Source organism: Ambystoma mexicanum, chromosome 3p (assembly GCF_040938575.1).
Source record: "Ambystoma mexicanum isolate Mex_15411 chromosome 3p, UKY_AmexF1_1, whole genome shotgun sequence".
Taxonomy (NCBI): Eukaryota; Metazoa; Chordata; class Amphibia; order Caudata; family Ambystomatidae; genus Ambystoma; species Ambystoma mexicanum.
In genome coordinates, this window is record NC_090925.1 from 884,201,366 (window position 1) to 884,215,963 (window position 14,598).

Sequence of the window (14,598 nt, forward strand, 5' to 3'; positions counted from 1 at the left end):
TGCCTCGCACTGGCCGCCTTCTTTACCTGATCCCACTGTTGCTACCGTTTTCTCATGTGTTCATGCATGTGCCTCGCACTGCCCGGCTTCATTACCTGATCCCACTCTTGCTACCCATTTCTTGTGTGTTCATGCATGTGCCTCGCACTGGCCGCCTTCTTTACCTGATCCCACTGTTGCTACAGTTTTCTCGTGTGTTCAAGCATGTGCCTCGCAGTGCCCGGCTTCTTTACCTGATCCCACTCTTGCTACCCATTTCTCGTGTGTTCATGCATGTGCCTCGCACTGCCCGGCTTCTTTACCTGATCCCACTGTTGCTACCGTTTTCTCGAGTGTTCATGCATGTGCCTCGCACTGCCGGGCTTCATTACCTGATCCCACTCTTGCTACCAATTTCTCGTGTGTTCATGCATGTGCCTCGCACTGGCCGCCTTCTTTACCTGATCCCACTGTTGCTACCGTTTTCTCATGTGTTCATGCATGTGCCTCGCACTGCCCGGCTTCATTACCTGATCCCACTCTTGCTACCCATTTCTTGTGTGTTCATGCATGTGCCTCGCACTGGCCGCCTTCTTTACCTGATCCCACTGTTGCTACAGTTTTCTCGTGTGTTCAAGCATGTGCCTCGCAGTGCCCGGCTTCTTTACCTGATCCCACTCTTGCTACCCATTTCTCGTGTGTTCATGCATGTGCCTCGCACTGCCCGGCTTCTTTACCTGATCCCACTGTTGCTACCGTTTTCTCGAGTGTTCATGCATGTGCCTCGCACTGCCGGGCTTCATTACCTGATCCCACTCTTGCTACCCATTTCTCGTGCGTTCATGCATGTGCCTCGCACTGCCCGCCTTCTTTACCTGGGCTCACTCTTGCTACCCATTTCTCGTGTGTTCATGCATGTGCCTCGCACTGCCTGGCTTCTTTACATGATCCCACTCTTGCTACCCATTTCTCGTGTGTTCATGCATGTGCTTCGCACTGCCCGCCTTCTTTACCTGATCCCACTGTTGCTACCGTTTTCTCGTGTGTTCATGCATGTGCCTCGCACTGCCGGGCTTCATTACCTGATCCCACTCTTGCTACCCATTTCTCGTGTGTTCATGCATGTGCCTCGCACTGCCCGCCTTCTTTACCTGATCCCACTGTTGCTACCCATTTCTTGTGTGTTCATGCATGTGCCTCGCACTGCCCGGCTTCTTTACCCGATCCCACTCTTGCTACCCATTTCTCGTGTGTTCATGCATGAGCCTCGCACTGCCCGGCTTCTTTACCTGATCCCACTGTTGGTACCCATTTCTCGTGTGTTCATGCATGTGCCTCGCACTGGCCGCCTTCTTTACCTGATCCCACTGTTGCTACCCATTTCTCGTCTGTTCATGCATGTGCCTCGCACTGCCCGGCTTCTTTACCCGATCCCACTCTTGCTACCCATTTCTCGTGTGTTCATGCATGAGCCTCGCACTGCCCGGTTTCTTTACCTGATCCCACTGTTGGTACCCATTTCTCGTGTGTTAATGCATGTACCTCGCACTGCCGGGCTTCATTACCTGATCCCACTTTTGCTACACATTTCTCGTGTGTTCATGCATGTGCCTCGCACTGCCCGGCTTCTTTACCCGATCCCACTCTTGCTACCCATTTCTCGTGTGTTCATGCATGAGCCTCGCACTGCCCGGCTTCTTTACCTGATCCCACTGTTGGTACCCATTTCTCGTGTGTTCATGCATGTGCCTCGCACTGGCCGCCTTCTTTACCTGATCCCACTGTTGCTACCGTTTTCTCGTGTGTTCATGCATGTGCCTCGCACTGCCCGGCTTCATTACCTGATCCCACTCTTGCTACCCATTTCTTGTGTGTTCATGCATGTGCCTCGCACTGGCCGCCTTCTTTACCTGATCCCACTGTTGCTACCGTTTTCTCGTGTGTTCATGCATGTGCCTCGCACTGCCCGGCTTCATTACCTGATCCCACTCTTGCTACCCATTTCTTGTGTGTTCATGCATGTGCCTCGCACTGGCCGCCTTCTTTACCTGATCCCACTGTTGCAACCGTTTTCTCGTGTGTTCATGCATGTGCCTCGCACTGCCCGGCTTCATTACCTGATCCCACTCTTGCTACCCATTTCTCGTGTGTTCATGCATGTGCCTCGCACTGCCCGGCTTCTTTACCTGATCCCACTCTTGCTACCCATTTCTCGTGTGTTCATGCATGTGCCTCGCACTGCCCGGTTTCTTTACCTGATCCCACTGTTGGTACCCATTTCTCGTGTGTTCATGCATGTTCCTCGCACTGCCCGGCTTCTTTACCTGATCCCACTGTTGCTACCCATTTCTCGTGTGTTCATGCATGTGCCTCGCACTGCCCGGCTTCTTTCTCAGTGTGCCTGCCGTAAGTCGTATGCACTTATAGAGCAAGCCACTCCCATAAGAACATGCAATCTGTGCACGACATTTTCGTGGGAAATGAGAACACAGTAGGGTATTCAATGAGAGCAAAACGACCAGAAAAAAAAGTGTGTGCACATCTGCAAGCCGGACAATGTGACGCTCCTAAGGTAGGTCGCTCTCATGTATATGCACTTGACATACATATGTACCTTCTCCCAAATGCATGGGAGAATGCATTTGGGAGAATGCATTCTCCCAGCAGCTCCAAGCAGGCCAAGTTTATAAATGTCACTGTGCCGATGGCAGATGTGGCAGAGGGAATGTCGTGGTTTGAACAGCCTGTTTGGTCAACCCTGTTTTGTGGTGGCAACCAAAGACAGATTATTACAGGAAGGAGAGGGATTTGGGGGTGGGAAGGTGGGCAGAGAGGCAGCGTATATATGTAGAATAATCCATTTGAGCCAAGTCACACACTACACGCCACCTAGTAGCCATTGCTGGAAGTTCACCTCCAGTTCCAAGCCACACCAGCAAGGCATTGTGGGTATTCAAATTAGCCCAAATGCAAACATTTTTCTTAAGGAAATTGTCTTTGTCTTAAGAGGGTAGCACTTCTTTATAATTCAACCCAAGACCCATGGATCATGAGTATAGTATATTCCTTTCTTTTTTAAACTGTCTTTATTGTAGCACTTGGTACAGCGCATTACAGAATTTACTTGCAAAAGATAAGCATACAATCTAGCAGTGAGTATGCAGGCATATTTATTGCCATTGCATAAGAGGAGACAACAGCAAGTGTTTTGGACAGCAACATCCATGTTGAAATGGGAACCAAAATGAAGATTGCAATAGTAACATAGTGGCCCGGGGGAGAGGAGTGGACGGGGGGGAGGTTATAATAAGTCCATTTAGTATGATGGGTGTCACCAAAAGTGTGCGATATATATAGGCCTTGAAGGGCAGCCATATATCTTTCGGGAGGTTCGACGCTGGCTTTTCATAGCAGCCCATTGTTCTTCAGTATCGCTAGCCCAGACAACAGCCTTCAGCCATTGGTCAGTGGATGTTACCGTGGGCTTTGACCAGTGCAGTAGCAAACATCACATAGCGAGCAACAGAATAATTCACCAGTTTCTGTTCACTCTCACTATGGTGTTCAAAAACATGAAAGAGACATTGCATAGGGGTGGCGTCTAACTCGACACCCGTCATATCAGTGAGGATAGTGCAGACATCTTTCCAGTAATCATCCAACCTGGGACCGCTCCACACCATATGCAAGTACCCTGCCTCCTCCCACTCGCATCTAGGACAACATCGCGCAGTTTCTTGGGAAAACAGCTTCAGCCTCGCCGGCGTAAAATGGTATCTGTGGAGGACTTTAAATTGTATCAATCGAAAATTGAAGTTAAAGGATACCTCACAAGTTTGTGCACACATGACCCCCGAGGTGTCGTCCGAGATCTCTAGATTCATATCCAGCTCCCATTTAGATTGTACCTTTGCTAAAGGCTTACTTATTCGGTCTTGTATTAGTCTATACAGAGAAGAGACTGTACCTGGGGAACCATAAGCTTCCTTAATATACCCAAGTACGGAATACTTCTCAGGATCTAACAGGAAGCTCCACCATTGGATCCCGAAGACCCTGCAAAAGCCCATATATTGAAGCCAGTGCAAGGACTTGTACTGAGTTTACGCACTTAAGCGGGAGCCCCTTCAGGAACCTATCTATATCAGCTTCCGTGCACATATCCCTATCCGCATACAACCCAGAATAAAAGTTTCAAATACCTCATGTAATTCTGACAATGCATGAACCAAGGCAGCAGATTCATTCCTGACCAGCGGGATACAGCACCCACCATTCACTGGCTTGACTAACCGAGCAAGTAACCTATCCGGACGCTCGCCCTCCCCATACTGCCTCGCTTCCATTGGTGCACCTAAAAACGTCAGTTCTCTCACTGTCTATAAAGTCGTCTATCGCTGCCTTAACCTGTGAGAATGTAGTGGCCGGGAGAAGGGACGAGTGCCGCTGTTCTAAAAGGTGGAGGTTTTCTTCAATGTTTCAGATATCACGCCTAATGGCCCCAAGGACTCCCGCATTCTGTGGCCATTGCTATACTACGAATATAACATTTAAATGCTTCCCATAGAGTACCCACCAAGGGGACAGAGCCCCCTGTTCATTTCAAAATAAAGTACATACTCAGCCGGGTTGGTCTCAAAGACCACATCTGTCAGTGCTTGAGTTTTAAATCGCAAGTTAGTATGGACCCCAGGGAGCTCATCCAGGCAAACGGTCACCAAGACAGGAGAGTGATCAGAGTATGTCCTAGGTAGTATACCCACCGTGTCAACCCCTCCTCCCCCCAGCAGTGCATCAGAAACCAGACAGAGGTCTATGCGTGAAAAACAATCTTGCAATGTAGAATAGTATGAGTAAGTGCTATCCCCCAGGTTGAGAACCCTCCAGGCGTCCACTTAGCCTAGATTAGCCACCTTCGCACCTATTGCCAGTGCGGATTTAGTCAGCACACGGTGGGACCGGCCCGATCTATCACAATTCTCATCTAGGACAGTATTAAAACCACCCCCCCGTCCCCACGAGCATGGCCACCAAGGTATACAGAGTTAGCATATCGGCAAGTTCAACATAAAACGCCAAGCCATCCACATTGGGACTGCAGACATTTAATAATAACATACCTCGCCCAGCCAACACCCACAAACCAGTGTGTACCGCCCCAATGGGTTGAAATGGACCTTCTTGTGCATAAAAAGTATCAAGTTATGGAGCTAAATCATTGCCCCCCGTCCCCCTGGATTGTGTAGAGTATGTGGTGTAAAATCTCTTTTTGCCCCAGTATTTGGCGAACCCTTCACAGCCCACGGTCAAGGCATGGGTTTCTTGCAAGAATAGTAATTTAACATGGTGACGTTCTACATAGAGCAGAGGTTTCCTCTGTTTCACTGGGTTCCCAAGCCCCCTCACATTCCAACTCATACATGTAAGTTCACCTACCATCCACTATTAGTGTGCATACATCCATGAAACCATGATCTGCCCCACGTGGGGCATAACACAAGCCTTGCATCTCCTATATTGCGATAGAACTACTCTGCCGTCACCAAGTGCTATTTATATCCCTAGTTTAACTTCCCGACCCACCACCCTCATCTTCCCCACAAGGTAGTGCCCCCAGAATAACCACCCAACTATACTGTGCAACATTGCCTGGGCGGGGGGGTTGGCGCACGGGTAGCGGCGCGGGCCCTGCAACAGCTAAGGAAGAACATGGCATCAATCAGAAATATTACTCCTGTAACTGGCAATAACAAAAGTAACAGGGGCATGCACCCCAGTATGCATTGTGCACAATGATATTTATCGAGTAGGGGTCCCCAAGAGCGGGGGGCGTCCAGACGTGGAATAAACAAGAATTGATGAACAGAAAAAAAACATAGTTAAAACAAAGACCAGTTAAATAATCTTCATATTGCGGTGGAACATTCACCGAGGAACTTCATGGCCTCCTCTGGCAAAGTAGTATGTTTTGCTGCGGCATTCTATACGGAGCTTAGCAGGATAGAACCTTGCATACTTCATGCCTAGGTCTCAAAGTCTTTTCTTCACTGCCAAAAAGTTTCTTCTCTCCTGTTGTAAAGCTACAGGAAAATCCGGGTAGTTGTGCAGTCTATTGGAGCCTAACGGTAGCTCTCCCATCTCTCAGGCGAGACGGAGGATCGCATCTCTGCCACGATAATTTAGCAGGCGGGCGATGATCAGGCAAGGTGGCACCCCGGGCTTAGCCTTAGGTGCCATTGAACGGTGGGCACGCTTAATCGTGAACTGCAGTGATAGCTTGAGCTTATCCAAGAGGGAAAGAATAGTATTCTCCACAAAGTCTTCCATGGAGCCTTCAAGATTATTCTCAGGGACTCCAATGATCCTAATACTATTTCACCTTCACCGGGCTTCTAGCTCGCCTTTCTTCCTGGTGACAGCTTGGACTTGTTTCGTGAGGGCAGCTACATCAGTCTTCAGCCAAGAAACATTGTCTTCCACCACTCCTACTCTGTTCTCAGCTTCTATAAACCGCAAATCTGTCTTTTCTAGCTTCGCCTTGATGGATTCAATCATGCCAGTGATGTCCGAACTTCTTTACCAGATAGATTGTAGCACTTGGAAATGCACAGGATTATCCAACGAGAGAGCGTTTGGTTTGTAAGCCTTTGTCCCATCCTGTTGCCGGAATAGCCAACAAAATGTTGGTCATCTTGTCTCAATTTAGAGAGCCTACTAATATAAAAACCTAATTCTCTCTTTGGGATCAGTCTGTGGAGTCTTTCCTCCTCCTTAGATGGATGAGGGTAGAAAGCAGGCAAAACAATTTTCTGCGCCAAATGAAATTCTGATACCACCATTTGGTAGAAACAAATGACAAACCCTCAAGACTACCTTGTCTTTATAGAAGACTGTAAAAGGTGGCTTAGGGGATAAATCTTGAAGCTTGCTAACCCTGCGAGCAGAGGTAATGGCTGTCAAAAACACTGTTTTAATGAAAGCATCCTAAGAGGACATTTCAGGTATTTCCTGTGCTTGTGATGGATAAATGCATGGAAATAAGCATCCTGGAGATCCAAAGACACCATCCAATCCTGGACCTGAAAGGCCTGGAGGATCTGCAAGAGAGTGACCATCTTGAACTTGTCCTTCCGGAGGAACTTGTTCAAGCATCGCAAGTCCAAGTTGGGTCGTAACCCTCAGACTTTTTTCGGAATTAGAAAATAAGGAGAGTACCAGCCTTGATTATTTTCTGCTGCATGTACCGTTCCATAGCAGCTTTCTCCAACAGGGCTAGAACTTCCTGTAAAAGGAGTGGATCTGGTACTTTCAAGGACCGGCCTCTTGGGGTACAGTTCTGAGGTTTTCTTATAAAATGTAGGCAGTACCCGTGGGCAACAGTTTGTAGAGCCCAAGCATCTGTAGTAATACTTTGCCACTCTTTCAGATGCTGTGTGAACTTACCTGACATGTGTTTTAAGTCTTTAGAGTGGTTTTGACGCACCGGTAGGTGCAGATGGCAAGGAAGTGGAGGGTGCAGCGGTGCCTCTATCTATACGTCCACAGGAGCCGCGAGGATGTCTCCTCTGCGAAAACTGACCCCTTGTTCTTCCAACAGAGGAGTAGTACCAAAATTAATGGTTCCTCCATCCCTGTAGTACATTGCTGAGGCCCCAGAATTCATTGCGACCCAATCATTACTGATGTCACCACAGGAATCCAATTTGCCTTCCTCATTATCCTGTACCAATTTGGCCCGCCCCCCTGGACTGTTTATCCCAGAATGCACTATCTCACGCATTAAAGAAGCCATAACTGTGAATCAGCAACAATGCACTTTGCCTTGGTATAGCCATCCCCACATAACTACAGGTCGAGAATGCACTGTTCCCCTCATAGGGGGAAAGAATTGCAGATTAACTAAGTGTAGGCAGATTGCCTCTTGGGACATGCAGTCCAGTTGTTGCACTCTGCCACACCAAGTTGCTAAACACAACCTGAGTTAGATGTCAAGGAATGCACTTTGCTGTACTCTGTATAGAAATGTCCACAGGACTACACTTCTCTGAGTAGAGTTTGAGTCCTGCAGTACTGATGCTTTCATAGGACTGGAAGTCACAGAATTCACTTTTTTATCACAGTACAGATACTCTCATAAGACTACCTGTTAAAAAATAAGGCGTCTCATTTAGGTCAGAGCTCCCCCTGGCCCCAAAAAAAAGAGCTCTGTGACCCAGAATACACTGCGCCGTGTGCAAGTTTTAACAATGACCCTCCAAGCAGTTAGCACAGTAGAAAGACTCCAGCAAGGACTCCAGAGGCTCTACGGGCTCTCAGAACTGCAGCCGCAAGGAGAGATTTTTAATTACACTTCGAAGATTCAATTCAAACTGCTGCCAATTGGCCGCGTTTCTGCCTGCTGGTGTCATCCCTGAAATCCCTTAACGTGTCCGTATTACCAGCTCTTGGTAGAAAGCTTGGCACATTTTGTGCCCAAGGTATTTACAGATTATGCAGAAGAATCTTCTCCCAGTATTGCTGCATAGATGTTTTACGTTGCTTAAGCCTGCTTTACTTTCTTTATTGCTGGTCCCGCATACGGTCATTTCTTTGATCTTACAAAGTAATAGCAAGGGTAGCTTTAAGGATCAGAAAGTGAAATTCTGTAGATGTACCAATCATATAATGGTTTTATGGCTGTTCTAGTGTGTTCTTGTTATGTGTTTCTGTGCTTATTGTGAGGCAGTATTATTCTTTGCGATTTTATTGTATACATATTTTAACATTATACGTGTTTATGTACTTTTGAAGGCATGTTGCCGCAATAAAATTACATTGGAATTGGACCCTGCTATAAAGAAAGGCTATTTGCTGCACACCTTCATATCTTTGGATATGATAAGCTCTTACTTTTGGGACCTGATTGCTCAATCACATCATGGGTGCAATGCTACCACTTGCACCAGAGTCAACTCCTTTTCTGCCCTTTGTCCTATTCACAGTAGCAGCAACTCATGTATGCCAGTGGCGGTGGGCATGGACCAATAAAAAGATAGCTCTTTGTCATTCATGGACCAATAAAAAGATAGCTCTTTGTCATTCATGGTGGCCCCATTTTTATGTTGGGTGTTAGAACTGTAACTGCATTTACTGCAGCTGCATTTTTCCAAAAGTGTGTATGTATGCCCACAAATGGCATCACTGACTTTTCAGTGCCATGTTATGTTTGATCTAATTTGCATGGCAGCCGCTTAGCCGCCTCTTCGTTTTTTTTTTGGACATTCTGCCATGGATGTTAACGCAAGGTCGGCTGTCCATTGTTGTCAGGCTACTGTGGTGAACGTTTGGACCCGTAGGCTTTGAATGCTATTGATTCTCATACAATTCTCTTGTGAGGTGGGCTGGATGTGACAGCAAGTAGAACCTACTAGAATGTATTCAGAAATGCAATCCTCATAATTCGAAGAGACAGAAGGGTGTCGCCAACAATGAATTGTGGCCATTGTATCTAAAATGAGTAAACGTAAATGCTGTGTCCTTGGAGATGTATCCCTACATCGTTTGTGTGGCTTTCCCAAGAAGATAAGTCTCCTCGATAGTTAAATGAATATTTTAGTGAAGGAAAAAATATAGAGCAACCGTTGAGGGCTGAGTGAGACGAAAAACAACAATAACCAGACGGATGGCCCAAGCCCGATGTAAATATATATTTCTGAAATGCAAGGGTGAAATAAAGATAATGGCGTTTGATTTAAAAAATAAAAAAAGCCTGTTGCCAAGGTGTTGATTATTTTTTTTTAAAATCAGCTAATGTGCAAAATAGAAAAGGTTGTGGCATTTTCTCAAAAAAACAGCTTTTCTGAGCAACAATTAGTGATGATGCTGCAACTTTGGAAAGTTCATTCAATCAACTTTGGGAGTAATGTAAATAATCTAATCTGTGTGCCCAATATTGCCAGTGTTGCTACTGTAAGTAATGTTCATGCTTGCTGTGCCAATACATGACAGTACAGCTACTGTTAAAACACAGTCATGTTGCCTTAGCACGTTGCCCAATTAATGCCAGTACTGCCACTGTGTAAACACTCATGGTAACTTTGCCCAGCAATGTCAGTACTGCAACTGTAAGAACAACACTCATCATGGATGTGTCAAATAAGGTCAGTACTGACAATGTAAGTACAGACTCACGTTATTTTGCTGTTAGTTCCAGTATTGTTATTGTATGAGTTAATGCATGTTGGAAAGTGGCACCTGCATCATTAAACCTTTCCTACACACACTCGAAGTCTGTCTGGTCAAAATACTAGTGGCATTATCACTTGGCACCCCCCGCCTCTGACACACATACATTGCATGAGTAAACACATGCCCCCACTTGTTACATCCACACACACCATTATAGAAAAGGGGACTTTATTTTGAAGAATGTGCCTGCGCCTCATGTCCCTCAAAGTTGGTCATATTCTGCTTGTGCAGCAACAGGAAGCATAGATGGAAGTTGTTTGACACTTCCCAAGTCCACCCCAAGCATGGGCAATACAAAGACACCATCAGGCCTATCTTTGAGCCATGCTTCCTTACTCATCCTATTGCCTGCTTCACTAGAGGCTTCCTAGGCCTATCCTAGTATCTATGATTGAGTATGTTTTACTTACCTGAACTTTACAACTTTTTGAACTTTGTATCATAACCACTGACATCATCCAATCTCTTAGTAAACCTACTTGAAAAGTGTAACTTTGTAAGGCATGACTTTAGGGCACAAGTCCCCAAACCATCTTAGGACTGGACTCATTAAAGTGTTAGCGAGGCTGTTTTGTGATTATACTAAAGTGTCTTTTGCTGATTTTCATGCATCTGAGTATTTACTAATATTACACTGGTTATGAATCATATGCTTTCTTTCTTCTCGTTAGGGTGAATGTATGTATCTGTTTTATAGTACACCTGTGAAAATAATCGCCTAGAGGATTTACTTGCTTAGTACCTATTTTAAAGGCATAATAAATCATGGCATATTTTTGTACTTACCTCAATGTAGCCCTATACCACTCTCACATGCCTCCTGAGGTTAAACCTTGCTGTTCTGCTATCTTACTTTGATTGGGTTTGGCTACATCTCACTTTCTTCTTGTTCACCATAATATGTTGGTCTACCAAAATCCACTCCCAAGGGTTGATGTTTGCCATTTCCTCTTGGCAGCTATCATCAAGCAAAAATATTCATTTTACTTGGCACACGGGCACATTGGAGACACCTCCCTGCCAATTAGTACTGGATTTCTCAACTTCGTTTGACAATGTAGATTGTGAGATCCTATGGAGAAAATTGGATAAGAGGGGTCTGGAAAACGATTTGTTGAATATACTTTGGTCACTCCATTCTGATAAAAGTGCTAAAATAAGACTAAACACAAGGGGAGATCTTTCTAGAAATATCCCAATAAAAAAAGGAGTAAGATAAAGGATGCGTGGTAGCCCCTACATTGTTCAATCTATATATGTCAGACCTATGAGAATGCAGTAAGGAATGGTCTTTTTATCCCCTAAAATGTGGTGAGTTAAAAACTAGTTGTATTGCCTATACGGATGATTTGCTTCTTCTCGACTTTACAACTGCTGGTCTTTAGCGTGCTTTGGACTGAGTAGCTAAGTACCTGGAGGAGAACAAATGAACTATTAATCCACTCAAAGATAATGGTAATCTCTAACAGAAGAGCTCAAGAGAGCTATGTATGGAGAGTGAGCCAAACTAAAATTCCAGAAATAGATGAATTCTACTATTTAGGTCTTGTATTTGCTAATAAAAACGTATTCTCACTGAGAAAAAGGGGGCTAGACGAAAAAAGAAAGAACATGTACCTCTATGATTAGAATCATCTATAGACGTTTCTGTGCTTATTCCTTAGTCCCCTTTATTGAATTCTTTAGCTTCAAGGTGACTTGAATGGTCTTGTATGGAATATAGCTGATGTCGTTTAAAGATAGGAAACCCTAGACATACTGGAGGGTCGAGTTCTAAAAGAAGCCTTGTCCATACCGAAATATGTCTCCATTAGTTTCATCAGACTTGAATTGCGACTCTAATCATGGTGGTCCATATATATTTATAAGAGTTTGTCACTATGAGTTTGTGGATTTAGGCATAACTCACTTTTTGAAGCAAATGATGGTTGCTGAAACAAACAACTTTGTCAAGAGCTTTAAAGAGAGGTGTCAGCAATTTCTGGCATCAATGGATATAGATAAAGCATCAACCCAGTTGGCTCTTACAAGAACTGTTAATAAATGGGATAGCATTTGGGACACAGATGATTTGCAGCAATTGAAAAGAATGAAAACTTATGGAACAATCTATATTCCCAGTAGAGTCTTGAGGTTGTACTTAAGGAAATTTCCATCCGCTGTGGCACTGCAATGGTATATGAAATTAAGATTGAATTGCCTGCCAACACTTGAAATAATAGGTCTTCAACTAAATATTCCCCACCAACGTAGATCTTGCAGACTTTGCACAGAAAATTGCACTGGGACACTTTATCATCTTGTGATTGATTGAACTGGATTCATCAAATAGAGAATCATACATTTTAAATCTCTTGTTCATTCAATTGAAAATGTTAATGATGCCTTTTTATGGAACAGACTCATGGCAAGTACACAATTGTCTCTTATTTTAGCTTTAGTAAATGTTTTAAAACAAACATTTAAACAGATATCAAGTGTTATGAATCAAGGAGAAGTACTTTTAAGTGATGTTGTTTAAATTAGTATTAAGTGTTTCGGTGTGTTTTTTTGAAATGTAACTGTTGTGTGAGATATTTTTTGTATCATAAATGAAAAAAAAAAGAAAAGGTCCAACTTCAGGGAACAAAATCCACTCAAATCAATATGGGATATGTTCAAGGACTAAATATATACTACCAAACGATCACTAAAACACATAATTCAATACAAAAACATATAGCAGTAGAGTTTAAAGGGTTGCTTGCTTTAGAAACACTTACTAAGACACTAGTTGCTCCATTCAATAAAGGTCCATACGTGAGATAGGAGTGTCCGGTTATCCATCCAATATCCGCTGTGCACCAGTACACGTCATTAGGGTGGTAATCAAACACATATTTAAATGAAGCAGCAGTGAAGATCATATATCCACCAACTGTGTGCACAACTCCCTACAACATAGAAGGGGGGAGGTAGTTAGATCACATTATGCTTCTCTACAACGCCAAAATCTCTTGCGTCTAAAAATGAGTAGTCTTACATCGGAACATAGCGCCACCATGTGACAGGTACATGAATTACACCAAAAACACCATGCAGGTGCTAATTCACCAAGCAAACCATTTGTGCAAGAAAGCTACTGTAGTGTACACAACATGCATTCGTTACAAAAACAAGTTGTTTTATTATTAGTTTTTTAAATATTTTTTTAAAACAATTTTTATTGATTTTATCACCAACAAAACAACATTCAACAAACCTGAGGAACATGTCGTAATATTTCAAAATGTGCATTTATCCATCAATATCTGCTGCCTGCCCCTCTACGCCCCCCCCATCCAAGCATACTCCACTTCTCAGTTCACATCAATTTCTTCTAAAGGGGTTCTTTTTTTCTGTGCCCTCAGCAGAGTCCTGGTCACTCGACCAGTCTTGGGTGTGCCCATACAGTGTAGCCACTAAGTGTTTCCAGGCTGTCAGGGTTTCTGCTTCTTCCTCCCCACCTCTACACCCTGTTTCATGCCACACTGCTCTTTCAGCTTCAGTCCATTTCTGAAGGTCTCTCCACCAGACTTCTATCTTAGGTCTGTTGCATCCCTTGCATCCCATGGCAATTCTTCGCTTGGCAAGTATGTATGCCAAGTCCTTAAATTTACTCACATGTTTTTGTTGGCGTGGCCTAGGGAATCCTCCTACCAAACATGCCCACGCTGATTCGACATTTATTTTGATCCGTTTTTCATCTAGCCAGTGGGCTACTTCTTCCCAGAATTTCCCAATTTCTGGGCATGCCCAAAACATATGTGTCATCCCAGCGTTTTCTTCTTCGTATTTGGGGCATGTTTGCCGTTCTGCGTTCTTGAATCTAGCTATTCTTTGGGGAGTCATATATGCCCTGTGGGTTATACATAGCTGTATTTGCTGTAGCCTCGCATTCCTAGACACTTTCTTGTGGTACCCTTGGGCCCGCTCCCACATCCCGTCACTCATGGGTACACCTACCTCTTCTTAGCAATCATGTCTTAATTATGCCACTTCCTTCCCCACTTTGGACATCAATAGTTCATATAGTCTGGATATCTCATGCCCTCCTTCTGCTATATCATATATCGTTTCTATGGTGGCGTCAGGTTGCTCATCTAATGCCATTTCCAACCATGTCTCTCTAATCCGCCGTACCATTCTGTTCTATGTTATATATTGCCCCGCATGCAACCCAGTTTCCTCCACCAACGCCCCGAATTCCTTTATCTCCCCTTCTTGCCATATGTCTCCCATTGTTACAATTCCCACCGGTTCCCAGTGTCTCGTAATTGTATTCATTAGTTGCCCATCCCCTCCCGCTAATGCGACCAGCGGCACTTGTGGTGAACACGGGTTTGGGTTCTCCATGACCTGACAAGTCTTCGC

At 44.5% G+C, this 14,598-nt stretch overlaps 1 protein-coding gene across 2 annotated transcripts in view; it reads right to left on the bottom strand.

Moving 5' to 3' along the window:
* ACSS2 (acyl-CoA synthetase short chain family member 2) overlaps positions 1-14,598 on the bottom strand; it is a 948,517-nt gene that overhangs the window by 324,054 nt on the left and 609,865 nt on the right. For both annotated transcript variants that reach the window (XM_069652109.1, XM_069652108.1), the window contains one exon: positions 12,969-13,139. In XM_069652109.1, coding sequence (XP_069508210.1) covers positions 12,969-13,139 — 171 coding nt within the window. The remainder of the gene's footprint in view (positions 1-12,968; positions 13,140-14,598) is intronic.